Here is a 16,085-nt window from a genome sequence, read left to right as displayed (position 1 = left end):
CTTTCTGAGAGGAGTTCAGGCCTGGAAGCCACATGCTGGCATTTCCCCACAGGGAAGTCCTCACAGTGGTCCAGGAACTGCTTACTTAGCCCTGATAGTGCTGGGAGGTGATGCGGCCACAGCGATGGATGCCAGAGCCTCTCGGGTCAAGGAGAAATCCTCTCAAAGCCACTGGCATGGACTCTGGGGCCCTGCAGGGGACGCCCAGCGGCACTCACACTGAGGAAAGCGCCTGCTGCCCCACCAGCAATTTACCAATCAGGTGGTTTTACCATGAAGGGTATTTCTTAGAAAATGAATCACACATTCCAGCTCGGTCAGCTTTCCAGAGGAAAACCTGGAAAGTTAGCCTCAGGTCAGATTTGTCCCTGGAAAAGAGGAGGAGGTTTTCTCAGCCAGTGAAAAGCATTGAGTCCTAACCACTGGACCCCCAGCGAACTCCCGTTAGCCCCGAGTCTTAGCTGAACTCGTCTTCAGGAAACTGAAAGATCTTCAAAACAATGACGGTGGACACCTGTTTCTCCCCAGTAACAATGCGTCAGTTTGACCACCCTCACATTGTGAAGCTGATCGGAGTCATCACAGAGAACCCGGTCTGGATCATCATGGAGCTGTGCACACTCGGAGAGGTACCCGCCCCCCACCTGCTGCGCCTGCACCTGCAAGGGAGTGCATGACATACACTCTCACAGTATATGAGTGTCTGTGTGTGTGCGTATACTAGTGCACACTCGGAGAGGTACCCGCCCCCATCTGCCGCGCCTGCACCCGCAGGAAAGTGTGTGACGTACACTCTCACAGTATACATAGGAGAGTGTATGTGTGCGTATACGTAGTATAGTAGTATGGTGTAATAGTGTAGTCGCTCAGTTGTGTCCGACTCTTTGTGACCCTGTGGACTATAGCCCACCAGGCTCCTGTGTCCATGGGATTCTGTAGGCAAGAATACTGGAGTAGATTGCCATTTCCTTCTCCAGGGGATCTTCCTGACCCAGGGATCGAACCCGGGTCTCCCACATCACAGGCAGATGCTTTACCCTCTGAGCCACCAGGGAAGCCAAGGGTCTCCCCTGGTGGCTCAGACAGTAAAGCGTATACGCCTGCGATGTGGGAGACCCGGCTTCAATTCCTGGGTCGGGAAGATCCCCTGGAGAAGGAAATGGCAATCCAGCACTCTTGCCTGGAAAATCCTATGGATGGAGGAGCCTGATAGGCTACAGACCATGGGGTCGCAAAGAGTCAGACATGACTGAACGACTTCATTTTCACTTTCACTATGGTAGTATAGTGTCCTCATTAAGTTCCCAAGTAGTCCCCTAGCTCAGTGCAGGCAGCAGGGTCTTCCCACCCCAAAGCTTTGTCAGGACAGGAAGCAGCAGGTGACCAAGAGGTTCTCTTTATTCCCTCTCTCTTGCTGTTGCCTAAAGAACACACCCACTGATTTGAGTGTGAAAAAAACAATGTTAGTGGAGTTTGGGTAAATGAGTGCTGAATTTAGGTAAATCAGAACTATTGCTTCATCTTTGGGGGAATTCACTTTGCAGTGTCTTTCAGACCAACTAACGTGAGTCCCGGTTTCTTAAAATGTAGCAGAGCGTGAGCAGATGTCCTTATTTGACTTCCTCCAGGATGCAGACGCTCCTTGGTGTGTCACCACCCCCTGGACGCGGGGCCCCACCCAGGCCACTGAGTCACAGATGGGCGGGCCGGCTGGGCCCCGCCCTCTGTCCTTCTCCAGGCGGCTCCCTGGGCCCTGCTTGGGGTAAACCTTCCAGATGTCTGCACGTGACGTTGGTGCTGAAATCTACTAGTTTAACCGTCTAACACATTGTGCACATTACTTGTTTCTGGAAGGACACCAGGCAGTTTTGCTTTTAGTGAGAATCGGGGTTTTAGTTTCTGGGAATCAGAGATGGCCTGGGCCCGTCGTCCTCTCACGATGGTGTCGGCCCTGCCTTCTGGGAACAGGGCGCTGCTGGTGGCCCCCCTGATCTCCTCCCCAGCTCTGATGACAGCTCTGTGAGGCTCTAAGAAGAAACTGTGGCTAACATTAGATGGTCTAAAAGACACTGCAAAGTGAAATCCCCCAAAGGTGAAACAGTGGTTCTGATTTACCTAAATTCAGCATTCATTTACCCAAACCTCTCTAACATTGCTTCTTTCACTCTCAAATCACTGGGCATGTTCTTTAGGCAACAGCAAGAGAGGGGAAAAAAATAACCACTTGGTCACCTGCCACTTCCAGTCCTGACAAAGCTTTCTGGTGAAGGAAATATCTTAAGGCCTCTAGGATTTCTCTTCTTCCTTTCCTACACCTTTCCAAATAAAATGGAGTGTTTACATAAAATGGAGTGTTTACATAGTAAATTGTTTGTTCACATTATTTTTCTGCTTTTGTTTTTGGAGAATTTGCTAATTCTTCTGGCTTAGATCATTAGTAATGCTAGAAGGAAATGGCAACCCACTCGAGTATTCTTGCCTGGAAAATCCCATGGACGGAGGAACCTGGTTGGCTACTGTCCATGGGGTCGCAAAGAGTCAGACACGACTGAGCGACTTCACTTCACTTCACTTTATGTGTAGGGAGATTGTGTAGGATTGGAGTTCATCTCCCTTCTTTGCTATATTAGCATTTAGCCGAATTAGTCCTGTTGGTCGTAGTATGGACCCGTAAGCCTAGTGCTTAAACACCTGTAAACACGTAACCATTTTACCCTTCTTCATCCAAGATTCCCTGGCGGCGAAGGGGGGACTTCTTGCCTCCCCTTTGTCCTCATACCCTTGTGCTCAGGTCGGCCTGGGGTGGGGGGTGTTCTGGGGAGGTGGGCTGACCGTGGTTGTGGAGGAGGCTTGTTTTGTAACTAGATTTTTTTTTGTTCTCCGGCTCTCATTATCTGGTGGTATTTTATACCACAGGTTTAATTCATTCCCTGGAACCATCTTTCTGTATTTTTCCAGAAATGTGTCTGTAATCATGAGGACTCTAATTTTTGCAATTGGATCTCAAATGAAGAATAATTAGGCATGATTTCTGAGATGATGTGTCTCTTTCATTATGCCTGTTTTTTGGGGTTTTTTTTCTTTTCTTTTAGGATAGAATTGAAGGCATTCTCATAAAAATGCATTTGGACCTTTCCAGATCATTGTTGAATGTAGCTCTTCTGCTGTTGATTTTTAGTCTCTGACACTAATTATTTTTCTTGTTCCTTTTGGTCATTGTTGAAAAAGCTGCGGTCGTTTCTGCAAGTAAGGAAATACAGTTTGGATCTAGCGTCTTTGATCCTATATGCCTATCAGCTTAGTACAGCCCTTGCGTATCTGGAGAGTAAAAGATTTGTACACAGGTGAGACCAGTCATGAAGCTGGTGAGCTGCCTCTGAGTGGGGGGGTGGGCGGAAGGAGGTTCTTACGGTGCCTGAGACCCTTTGCCCCTCTTGACTCCTACACAGACGGCACTGAAAGTCCTGTGTAGTGCCATGGCATGGGACTCATGGAGTTGAGGGGTTTTCCTCACATGGAGTTGGAAGCAGATCACTGGTTCCTTCCACAAATACTGTTGACAGCCTCTATGTGGCACTGTGGACCTAAAACATATTGTCATGGAACTTTCTAGGACACCATAGCGTCATAAGTAACATCTGTTGGCCTTGTGCAGAATTTCTGTTCTTAATCTGGGTCTCTCATTTGAGTACAAGTGAAAGCCCTTACAGTTCATTTGCCTAGTATTTTTTGTTGGAAGTGTTCTGAAGATCATTTTAATTGTATTTAATGAGATTTGTTAGTGACAGTAGGGTTACACACCCTGCCCTGTACTGTCCATCAGTTATTGCAGTGGGCAGTGTGATTGTATGAAAAGTAGTAAGTGGTTTCATTATTTGAGAGTTTTCTTTGCCATTATTCAGGATACTAATCACCATATTATTGAGTGAGTAAATATCTGCCAAAAGGAATATATTTGAAGTAAAACAATAAAAGCATCTCTCTTTGTCAATGTATAATAAAGTTCCTGTTTGTATTATATATAAGCTGTCTTTCAGAGTACCTATGTGTCTTTATATAACATAGATCAATTTGTGGGGTTTTCCTCTCGTATTAAAATTTATTGTTCCACATTCTTCCTTATCAGGGACATTGCTGCTCGGAACGTTCTGGTGTCCTCAAATGATTGCGTAAAATTAGGAGACTTTGGATTATCCCGATATATGGAAGATAGTACTTACTATAAAGGTAAGAAACCAGAGCGACAAGTAGGAAGTATGTTCAGTGATTTTTAGCTCTTAAAAAAAGTACCTTTTAATGTGCTCGGCTGAGCTTTGACGTAGGTGTGTAGTCAGGTCCGTGGAGCAACGACAGCCTTTTCGGTGAAGGCGCTAGAGCAATTGGTCATCCCTGGGCAAGAAATGGCCCACAACCTACACTTACTCTCCATTAACTCAGACCCATCATAGACTAGTTACAAGACCTAAGACTGTGAGACTTTTAGGAAGAAAAATAGAGGCAAATATTTTGAATCTAGGGCCAGGCGAAGAGTCCCTGGATTTGACAACAAAAACATGCATAAAAGGGAAAAAATAATAACTTGTTCCTCATCAGAAGTTAAAACCTTTTGTTCTGCAAAAGACCTGGGCAGATGGATGGAAAGACCACCAGTTACAGAGTGGGAGGAGATGTTTGCTAACCACATCCCCAACAAAAGACTGTTACCTGGGCTACAGAAAGAACGCTCAAAACTCACAGGTGAAAAGGGAAAGAACACAGGTAGAAAAGGGGCAAAAGATATGAAGAGAGATTCCTCCGCAGGCTATTCAGGTGGCACAGGGCACGTTACCCCTGGGGAAGTGCAGAGTGAGCCACTGGGGGTGTTGGGCACACCTGTTGGGGCGGCCATGGTTATAGTAGTGGTAACATGGAATGCTGGCAGACATGGAGAAGGCAAGGCGAGTTACTTGTGAATTGTTTGTGAGGGTGTTAAATGTCAAATGATACACCCACTCTGGAAAAGAGTTTTGCAGATTCTTAAAAAACTGAACATGCACTCTCATTTGACCTAGAAAGAGACACCCAGCCATCTCACCCAGAGAAAGGAAAGCCCACATTTACACAAAACTGGTGTTTGTTCATTGCAGCTTTATCTCTAGTTGCTGACAGCTGGGATCAACTCAGATGTCCAGCCCCCGACCCTCTGCCTGGTAGACACAGCTCGCCACCTCCCAGCGGAGGGGTGGGCACCCTGGCTCAGTGAACACAGTTCCTCCCAGCCTTCCTAAAGAGCTCCAATCTACTGACTCTAGAGACTTCCATCCTTTAGTTTTTGAGCTGAAATTTAGCTGATGTGATTTTTTTCTTTAATTTTGCCAATCTCAGAATCAGATTGACTTGGTTCTTCAAGTTATTATTAATTTTCATATTCTTAGTACTTGAGCTAAGGTTTGGACTGTTAAGTCTGTTGGCTGTGAGCTCTTGGCTGCATCCTGCCCTTCTCCCCGCCTCCCCACATCACCCAAGTGACTAGCATTGAAAGGAAGGGAAAAGTGGTTCTCCCAAAGACCCCATAGTGGAAATCTCAGCTGGCTCTAACTGTGAGGTCCCTAAGCAGATAACAGGGAGGTTTTACTTTCTCAAATTAATCTTCCAGCTTCCAAAGGAAAATTGCCTATTAAATGGATGGCTCCTGAGTCAATCAATTTTCGACGTTTTACCTCAGCTAGTGACGTGTGGATGTTTGGTGAGTATTTGAGAACTTCTGTGGTTAAAATTACAGTTCGTATGTTCTACGGAATAAACTTCGCGCTGTCTGGTCAGAGTCGGAAGTTGGTCTGCCCTTCCCTGCCCGACCCCCACCATCACACGCCGTCCTCACCCATCTAGCGCGGACCTCTTCCTCCCTCATGGGGTAAGCTCTTTGCTCCCTTCCCTCCTCTCTGCAGCCTTCTGTGTGGCGTTACTTTTACGTGAGTGATGTAAACGGTTGACCTGCCCGTCGGGTGACGTGATGGCCCCCAAATCTGGCGTGTCTGAGACTGACTGCCTTTCACCTCTCTCTGGAGTCTGACCTCCTTCCCAGCTTGTCTCAAGGCTTGAAAGCTTGTCCTTCGCGTCCTGTAGCGCTGCTGCTCCGATGTCCCCCCTGCCAGCCCCGGTGGTCCCTGCCGCCCGCCTCCTGCCCTCTGTGTCCCTGCAGAGCCCCCAGGCATGCGTGTGTGTGGCTGACGTTCATCCTGCAGCACTTCTTCCCTCTTCCCAGCCGCATTTTTAAATGACTCACCTTTTTGGTGTGGATGATGCTCCGTCTCCGCCCTACTTTCCAGACACCTCATCCTGACATCCTTTCCTCCCATTGAAACTGGTTCTGACCTTCAGGGTCACCTGACTGTCCCCTTTCCACGTGTGCGGCAGGTGTGCCACCCCAACGTGGGCTCCCTTTCTCCGCTCTCCCTGCGCCTCCTCTCTCAGTCACGACACTCCCGCGTCGATCCTGTGCGTGGTCCTCTGTGCGTATTTCCTCTGCTGGATTTCAGACAGCTTCCCAGGAGATGATCTGTTAAGTTTATGCACCTTCTTTTTCCTGTAAATAAAAACAACTTTATGTTTCTCAAGTATGTGTTCTCATTTTTTTCTTCTGCTTCCTTGCTGTTGCCTTTCAACAACCATTTAGTGCCTTAACCCATATTAGGTGAAAGAAGGAATTCAGTCAGACAGGAGACGGTGCCCTGAGATTGGAGAAGGGGCTGCAGTCCAGTTGGCTTCAGATCCTAAGACCTCACTGTCTGCTTTGCGACCCATGGAGCAGGTTGCTTAACGTCTCAAGGGAATTCCTCATTTCGGGGCCTGAGATGCCTATTTGTTTTTTGTTTTTCTTCACATTTCTGGAACTAGGATTTGTGATGCATCAGTGGCACCTCACAGTTGGTGTCACTCGGGGTGTTTATGTGGTTACTCGCATGCACGTGTGTAGACTTGGTTTTGTTCATATCAGTGCTACTTTCTTATCTGAATGAGTTTAAAAGAGCTCTTTGGTAAGAGTAAAATAATTCTAAGAGGTAACAAAGGATCACATTATAATTTAGTTGGCAGCATATTCCCTCCTTTTCTGGTAATATAATAATGCATCTTAAAATCCATAGCATCTTAGATTTCATAAACAACAGTTTTTAAAAAGATGTAAGGTGTGAGGATTAAGGATGATGTAAATTTCAAAGAAGGGTTCCAGACACGCATTGAAGTCTCAAGAAATGATACCCGGTGTTGTCATTAGTAGTGATATTGTCATAATTACTGGTGAGAAAAAAAACAGAAGTAAGGCAGTTTTTTTGAGGGGGGCGGTCATACACTGTTCAAAATCCTTGGCTTTTGGCTAATTTCAGATCTAATTCACATTGACGTGAAGTTGTGCCTTCCTGTCTGAGGCACACACCAGCTTAGGTGCTGAAGATGCCGAAAGACAGTCACAGCCCCTCTGCCCCTGCCCTGGCAACAGGTGTACAGGCCACGCTTGTGGTGGGGCAGACGGGAGTTTCCAGGGTCGGGGGTGGCGGGCAGGGCGAGGAACTCACAAAGGCACCTGCAAGAGGAGAGCTGTGATGAAGATGATGAGCAGTGTTGAATCTAGAGAGTTCAGCACCAGCAGAAGCTCCAAGGGGCGTGTTCTCAGGCACATCTGCCTGGCCAGTGCGCCAAGTGATGGGGCCTTGAGAGGAATCTGAGAGTCTGAACGCGTTAAGACTTGAACTGTAGGGTTTTCTCTGTCAGGCCTCGGGTCAGCTGCTGTGGTTGTGAGCAGGTTGGACTAAAGTGGAGGGAAATCTAAAATGCATTCAGCCTCTTTAAATTGGTTCACTGAGGTATGCTGTGAAATACCACTGTAGCTGGGGGGCGGTGTGTCTTCTAGTGTAGATTTTTTTAGAGAGATAAACCTCTTACAAACCTCTTTTTTTTCTTGATAATACTGTTTCATCATTCCCATCCTACTAAACTAACGTTCCCGTTTCTGTTTGATAGCAGAGCTAACTGAATGCTGCCTTACTTGGCCCGTGTGCCAGCTCTGAAGTCACTCCTGAAACATGGGAACTGCCCTCCTCCTGCTAAGTTCACGGCTGTGTTTTTGCTCCTGCCCCACAGGTGTGTGTATGTGGGAAATCCTGATGCATGGCGTGAAGCCCTTTCAAGGCGTGAAGAACAATGACGTGATCGGGCGCATCGAGAACGGGGAGAGACTGCCCATGCCTCCCAACTGCCCTCCCACTCTCTACAGCCTCATGACCAAGTGCTGGGCGTACGACCCCAGCCGGCGGCCCCGCTTCACTGAGCTCAAGGCTCAGCTCAGGTAGGAGTGGGGTAGGGGGCCGGGCTGGGGCAGGGGTGGGGGCAGGCCTTGGCCGCCTCTCCCTGGCAGATCCTCTTCTCAGTACATCTTGGGCAAGCATGATTACGTTACTGATTTGTGTTTATTTATACCTCGTTAGTCTTAAGCACGTGTCTTAGAGTCTTTCTAAAGTTGAGAAGGTGATCAGATCTCCCTGGCCTGACTGCTCGGCACCGCTCCTGGGTCCTTCCTGACCTGGTCCCCGCTCAGCTCTTCATCTCTCTGCACACACTCCGCTTTCCGCTCTAGCCGCACCCCGCCTCTGACCGCCTGGACCTCCCGCATTGTTCTCTGCCTTTCTTTCCACCCCCCTGCACCCCCATTGCCCCCGGGGTGCCCCTCTTCAATCTTCACAGCCCAGCTCAGGTGTCGCCTCCCTAATCCCACCCACCCACAAAAGAGACAGACCCACCCGTGTGGTGTCCTCTCAGAGCTTGTGTTATCTACCGTAGCTCAGACACCCACCTTGCCCGCTCCGGGGCTGCCTCCTGCGGCCCCTGCTCTGTGCCAGGCGCCGCTAGACCCAAGCCTACAGCAGCCCCGTCCCCGGGGGGAGCACACGGCGCTCCTCAGTGTGCTGAGTGTCCGGAGGGGCTGTGCAGAGCTGACCGTCCACTGGGCGGCCTTCGTGCAGCTTACGCATTCCTGTAGCCTCGAGGCAGAGCTTAGGACCAGTACCTCATCCGTGCTCAGGAAGCAGTTGTTGAATTAAGTCTAGATTGAGGCTTAATACTTGAGTCAGCAGGACACTTTAATATAACACATAAGCCAGCCAGCCAGTACCATGGGTTAATGTGCCAAATCACCTGCCTCCTATTTGGGGTACTCCCTGATCTTAGGTAAGTTTCTTTATTTGCTGTATTTCAGTCTTTTTTCATAAAACTCACTGAATGTCAGGGTGCAGAATCCCGGGCAGCTCCTGTAGCCTGCCCTCACCACCAGAGCTTGAACCCTCCAGCCTGGCTCAGTACAGGCGGCTCAACACAGAAAATGATTCCAGGAGGGAGCAGCAGGGCCTGGGTGCGAGGTGGAAGCCAGTTGTCCAGTCGGCAGCTGTTGTGCTGTGTCTCCTCGTTCTAGGCTAGGCTCTGTGGGTCCAGAGGGAGCAGGCACAGTCCTGACCCCGGATCTTGAAGTCCGGCGGAGGCGGGGGCCGATGTCCTTGGCCGCACCGTGACTCCCGCGACGCCCACCACCCGCCCACCTCCGTCCTGCTGCAGGGCCCCTCTGTGATGGCCCCTCAGGTCTCTTGAGACAGCTTTCTCCAGGCTGAAAGTCTCCATACGGTTCAGCTATATGCACTGCCAGTGTTGGGGCCCACTTTGAAACATGCTGTATTTCATGATTTGCTCCTACATGTGTTTGGTTCCTTGTTGACCTTTCCTCAGAGTTTGACAGTTTCTGTCCCTGAACCTCTCCACTTTGATGCTGGACTCCGCGGCGCATCCTTCCCCGTCATTCAGGGTATCGACCAACTTCTCCTCATCCCCTGAGCCCCTTCTGGGTTCATTGTCTTAACCCCCTGTGGCTTTGCTCCCAGCTGCATCTGCCGTTGGCTTCTGTTCTACCTTTTCTCACCGGCCCCAGGCCTGGGCTCCCCGCTGCAGGGCACTGTGTATCCTGGAGCACAGCTGCTGTGGCTTCTCCTGCCTGGCTCTTGCCCATGCCTTCTGTGGGTCATGGTGGGGCCTTTGTCTCCGCCAGCATCGGGAAGCCATCAGTAATTCCCTGCCTGCCTGCGCACACCAGCTGACCAGCTAGGGAATCCTCACCTCCGTGTCTACAGACCTACTCCCCTCGCCCCGCACGCCTCACCCGTCAGTCTTACCCGAGCTCCCTGCTTAGGACAGCTTTCAGTGGGTTCCTGCCACCCCGTCAGGTAGAGGCTTCCAGAGTAGCAGTTGGGGCTCCTTGAGTCTCGGCCGGTGCCCTCCTGCCCTTTCTCACACTGGGGCCACGCTAACCCACGTCTCCACCTGGAAGGCACCTGCCTGCACCTGCCGAGATGGGCCCTGGCATCCTCCTCGGCCTCCTCCCTGCTCTGCCCGCAGGCTGCCCGGAGTTCTGGCTGCTTCTGGCCATGCTCGCCCTGCGCAGCCCCAGGCGGCCGTGGCCCGGTCCAGCCAGCTGCCCCAACACTGGGCACCACGTGGCTGGGCCAGTGCTGGTCACTGGGCAGGAGGACCAGACACTTTTCCTGCCCTCGAGGAGCTCACAGTCTAGTACGTCTCATCCCCTACTAGACTGAAGCTCCTTGAGGACAGGGATCGTCATACTCACCTTGGTGTCGCCCAACCCCCAGGCCAGGCTCTGGGACCCAGTGAGGACCACACAGCCGCCGAGCCCATGCTCGGCACACAGCAGTGCTGACGTGGCCGGAGGATGGCATGAAGGTGGGGTAGCTCCCCAGAGCGTCCCGGGTGAGGGTTGAGGGCGAAGCACAAGTATTTTATACGCACACACATGCACATGTATAAAAACATCAGGTCCCAGTTTATAGATGTTTTCTTGTGAACAGGTAGCACAGGTCCTTGAGTATTAGTTTATCCTGTTTGTTTTGTATTAGTCAGAAATGAAACTTAACTTTGTATTTGGAACATGTGGAATATGGCTACCAAATAAGCCAAATAAAATACAACTTTGTAACATAATAGCTTGCCTGGATAGCTATATGTAACAATGAATCACAAAAAAATAGAATCTTGGTGACTTTTCTGAAAGTTTTATTATATGCAAGATTCAGAGAAAATAATAAATTTTGGGTAATGCTTATCCCAGGTCACTTAAAAATGTTCCCCAATCCCATTCTCCTTGTCTGCCGTAAGAGAAACACTGCAGACAGACTCAGGTTCTTGGGGGCTCCTTTCCTCTGGGAAAGGACTGCCGCTTGTTTTCACTGTGTCCTAAGTTAAGAACAGTGGCTCTCAGAGACTCTTGTTGGCAGAGGGGACCTACTGGGATGGCTCAGCTCTGACCGAAAGGCCGGTCTTCCTCCTGTCCTGGGTCCTTGTTCGTAAATGTGCCTCACTGAGGAGAATGAGATCCAACTCTCAGCAGCCTGTTGGCAAGTGTAAGAAATCCCTCAGTAGGACATTTCTCATAGTGTATGCCCTAGCACTTCGCACTGTGTTCCTGACAAGTTATAAGAGTGCACTGAGTATTCTTTGAGTGAAGGAATCATTTAGTCCCTTGCTGGTTCAGTTCATCATGTGGCGGATACTGTGCCAAGGAGACCACATAAACCACGGGTGTATTTTCCCCTTTGGAGGTTATGTTCAAAGTTAGCATAGTGAGCAGTGCTCTGTGTGACTTAAGACATCTGTGCTTCCTTATAGGAAGAGATTGTCAGCTTTATCGCAGGAAAGCATTTAACGCGCGGCTTCTTAATCCCTTTTCAACAAATGAATGCAATAAATAAAGTTATCCATTTAAATTTTGTACCTTAATTTTGGTTATTTAAAAAATTTTTTGTTGACATGCAAAGATGCGAACTTAGAGACATGCCAAGAAGTAAACTTATTGAATTTTCATAAATTGGGCACAGTAACCAGAACAAGAAAACAGCACTGCCTGCACCCCAGAAACCCACTAGAGACCTCTTTCCAATTAGCGCCCCCTCCGAGGGTAACCGCTCACCATCGATTGGTTCTGCCTGTTTTGAGCTTTACGTAAATGCTGTCATTCAGTGTGTACTTCTTTGTTTATGACTTATTTTTGCACAAGACTTAGTTTGAGATCACCGTGTTATTTAGCTGGTTGTACCTCATTCTCGTTGCTGTATGTGCACCAATTATGACTCTACCGTAGTTTCTCTCTTCTACTACTTTGCATCTTGGAGCTTTGAGACACAGACAGCATCAAGACTGCTGCTGTGTGGACATAGCAGACGTGTCTTTGGGGAGCACATATGCACAAGTGCCTGGTGGGTGCATGTTCACGCATCCGCGTGCGTGCAGGCTGTAGCTTTATGTACCGACAGCGCCTGTTTTTCTAAGTGGATGCGCCTGTGCAGCATCCCCAGCAGTGATGAAACCTCCTGTTGCTCCAGCCGTGGTTTCTTTGAACCTTTGGGAATTGATCCTTGTTTCTAAGCATGTCACTTTCACGTGTGAAGGGTAGGTTAAACAAACAAATATAAGTGGTATGTAAAAATTTACCTGATCTTTTCGATCCTAAAGAACACTGCCCTAGTAAGTGTCTGCCGGGAAGGCTCCCCAGTCCCTGGGCGCTTCAGGAAGCCCGGTAAACCGACACTGTGTTCACTGGGAGCAGGTCTGCATCCTCTGCAGTCACCTGTAGAAATCACAGCGTTGAAAACCAGTGTGGACTGAGTGCCATCAACTCTCACACAGTACTTCAGCTGAACCCTCATGGTCCTTGGAGGTGTGGATGATGTTGTCATCATCAGTTTACAAGTGGGGAAATGGAAACAGGCCACGTGGCTGACTGACCGCGGGTCACGACCTGGGATTCAAGGCAAGTCCACCTGAGTCTGGGGCACAGGCTGTCAACTGTCACGCTCTGCACTTTGATCTGAGACCCAGCTAAAGTCAGTAAGCTCCCTGGGTATGATTATGACTGGTGGGCAAACTCTTAACACTGTTTAGTTTAAAAGGAAAAAGAAGAAAGAAAAACACTGTTACACGGAATGCCTGCAGCTGGTTTTCTTAAATTTGCTTGAGTGTCAGAGAAAGTCCCGCAGAACAAAGGCAGCGTCTCTGGCTTAGGCACAGGGGCCCCCCCCAAGGACTTTGAAGGGTGGCATAGTTCCCATGGGCCATCACTGTTGTGCTGTTGCGTCTTGCGTGTGCTGCGCTTGGCTGCTGTGGCCCTCTGTGGTCCCCGAGTCCGTGGGAGCAGTGCTGTCAGTTTCCGTGAGGGTGAGTCTCCGGGGGCCCTGTGGCAGCTGGAGGCAGCTGCCCGGTGTGCATCAGCCAGGGCCTGCGCTTGCCTGCTGGGTCCTCATCCCGTGTCCGCAACACATAGCCTTGTCTTCAGCTTGGGTCTGGGGCAGTGCTGGCTGTTGTGTGTTTGTTGTTACAACTTGATATTGTCGTGTTTGCTTCTTAACTTTATTATACAAAACTGGCCTTCGAGAAATCTGTTTGACCTGGAGGAGGGCATGGCAACCCACTCCAGTATTCTTGCCTAGAGAATCCCCATAGACAGAGGAGCCTGGGGGGCTACAGTCCATGGGGTCACAAAGAGTTGGACACAACTGAAGCGACTGAGCACACATGCATGACCTTGGGCGAGTGACTTAGACTCCCTGGAAGAGTGGAATCAGGAGTCCTACTATACTCCAGAACTAAATAAAGTCATCTAAAATGCATTTAGTTTTCATACTTGTGGTGGGCACACATACTTGGTAAGTAATAGTAAAAACAAAGCTTCATCTGAACATCCACAGGGGACCTGAAAGTCTTGGGCACAGAAAATGATCAGTTGCTGTTTTAAAAAACATAATTATTCACATTTAAAAGTGGTAGCTATTGTTGTCCAGATACCAAAATGAAAGGCACATCTTTTTGACATTTTGTAGATGTCTTATGGACGTCTTCTACAGGCGTAATTTTTTTTTAAATCCTTTCTGATTCTTCATTTATCCTAAAATGTGAACTCTAGATTAAAAACTCTAGGTTTAACTAATAACATGAGATTACTTGTGCTTCTTCAGTGTATTTTTCAGGTGGTTTTGTATCTGCTCCCAAAATTCCTCTCAAAGGTGGTGTCTGAATTCCCCCTTAGTCATCATACCAGCGTCTTCCTTCTCGTTGCCATCTTGCTGGTCTCGATCTTATCTAGAAGAGTAGCCTGTTTTTCAATTATTCCTGTATTTACAGTGTAAAGTGTCTGGGGCCTTAGCCTTCCCAGTAATAAAAAATAAATAGTAAATATAAACTTAATAGGAACTTAATGTACAATTTAAACTGTTTTCCATGAAAAATTAATCATACCTGTTCCTTCCCTGTGGGGACCCCATACCCTGATGTTCAGACCTTTACAGGTGTGGCTTTGCTTTACCTTCAGCTCCACAGCTTGGTTTTGCATGAAGTAAACAAATTTCTGGTGAGATTTGAACTTAAATTTCATAAAAGTTAACCCTTTGTATTTACATGGCTTCACAGACCATTTACCTTGCTGATCTCACCATAATTCTCAAGGATGAGATACCGTTGCCCTTTTCATTCAAGGCTCAAAATACCCTGTGACTTGCCTGGATCATGCAGCCAACACAGGATGGGTGCAAGACCCAAGCCCTCTTCTCCCCAGCCCAGGACCAGTGTCCTGGTCTCTACCTTGGGGTGGCCCCTCCCCACTAGGGGGGTCGCTGGCTGCCCCGCCCCTGCACTCCTCCTCACTCTGTTGGCTTCCCCGCCTGGTCTTGTTTGTAAGAGAACTTCGGATGAAGCTCCCCGCGCAGCTGGAATCCACACGTTTACCCGTTACTATCCGAAGGCCGCCCCTGGTGCCCACAGCGAAATCCTCACACTCTCGGGGCAGCTGCCGTCACCCCTCCCTTCACCCCTGTTTCTGGCACAGTTCTCTTCTCTCTGTTCCTAATTCCCTTTCCCCGAATGCCGTCTTCAGGGTTCTCCCTGAAAACCTGGAGAAGGAATGGAGCAGACATGGACATCTGCCCTCCTGTCTGGACAGTGGAGGACCAGTGGCTGCAGGTTAAGGGGGCAGGCAGGTGAGGTGGGTGCAGGGGCTCCGGGACCAGTGGGAGCAGCGCTGGCTCCTTGTGGGTCCCGGGTCCCCGGGCACCTCACCTAGACTGGAGGACGCAGCAGCCCCTGGGGCACCCAGTCCGTTCTCGGTGAAGGGGGCTGGTGCTGCAAAGCCACGGGCTTACCTTCTGCGACTCTTCCTCTTGTTTAACGCCCCCCCTCCCAAACTTGCAATTTAGAAATACCATTTGTGTCAGACTTTAGTGATTGCTCTAAGTATTACACTGTACATCTTTAACTTTTCACCGTCTTGTTGTTCAGTCGCTCAGTTCAGCTCAGTCGCTCAGTCATGTCCGACTCTGTGACCCCGTGGACTGCAGCACGCCAGGTTTCCCTGGCCTTTGCCGTCTCCTGGAGCTTGCTCAAACTCTTGTCCGTTGGTTGGTGATGCTGTCTACTTAGACTTAATCTTTGTATTTCACTTGAAATTACCACTTCAATCCTTTCTGCTCTAGATGTCATATATATTCATATTTGTTAGTAATCTCATAAGATTCCACTTTGTGTTTTAAATAGCATTTCAAGGAAAGTAAGGGGGAAATCGAGTGAAGAGGAACTAAAAAGCCTTTTGATGAAAGTGAAAGAGGAGACTGAAAAAGTTGGCTCAAAGAAATGAATTCAGAAAACGAATATCATGGCATCTGGTCCCATCACTTCATGGGAAATAGATGGGGAAACAGTGGAAACAGTGTTAGACTTTATTTTTGGGGGCTCCAAAATCACTGCAGACAGTGACTGCAGCCATGAAATTAAAAGACGCTTACTCCTTGGAAGGAAAGTTATGACCAACCTAGATAGCATATTCAAAAGCAGAGACATTGCCAACAAAGGTCCATCTAGTCAAGGCTATGGTTTTTCCAGTAGTCATGTATGGATGTGAGAGTTGGACTGTGAAGAAAGCTGAGCACTGAGGAATTGATGCTTTTGAACTGTGGTATTGATGCTTTTGAACTGTGGTGTTGGAGAAGACTCTTGAGAGTCCCTTGGACTGC

The 16,085-nt window shown here is 48.9% G+C and overlaps 1 protein-coding gene across 49 annotated transcripts in view; it reads left to right on the top strand.

Moving 5' to 3' along the window:
* The window catches only part of PTK2 (protein tyrosine kinase 2), a 192,950-nt gene that overhangs the window by 147,615 nt on the left and 29,250 nt on the right, over window positions 1-16,085 (top strand). For all 49 annotated transcript variants that reach the window (XM_086337508.1, XM_086337504.1, XM_086337498.1 and 46 more), the window contains 5 exons: window positions 529-629; window positions 3,229-3,344; window positions 4,127-4,227; window positions 5,636-5,725; window positions 8,119-8,323. In XM_086337508.1, the coding sequence (XP_086193634.1) occupies window positions 529-629; window positions 3,229-3,344; window positions 4,127-4,227; window positions 5,636-5,725; window positions 8,119-8,323 (613 nt within the window). The remainder of the gene's footprint in view (window positions 1-528; window positions 630-3,228; window positions 3,345-4,126; window positions 4,228-5,635; window positions 5,726-8,118; window positions 8,324-16,085) is intronic.

This window comes from Bos grunniens, chromosome 14 (assembly GCF_055505025.1).
Source record: "Bos grunniens cultivar Pamir isolate PY7600 chromosome 14, Bosgru_T2T1.0, whole genome shotgun sequence".
In the NCBI taxonomy this organism is placed as follows: Eukaryota; Metazoa; Chordata; class Mammalia; order Artiodactyla; family Bovidae; genus Bos; species Bos grunniens.
Note: the sequence above shows the minus strand (reverse complement) of the source record. Positions and strands in the feature narration are given on the sequence as shown.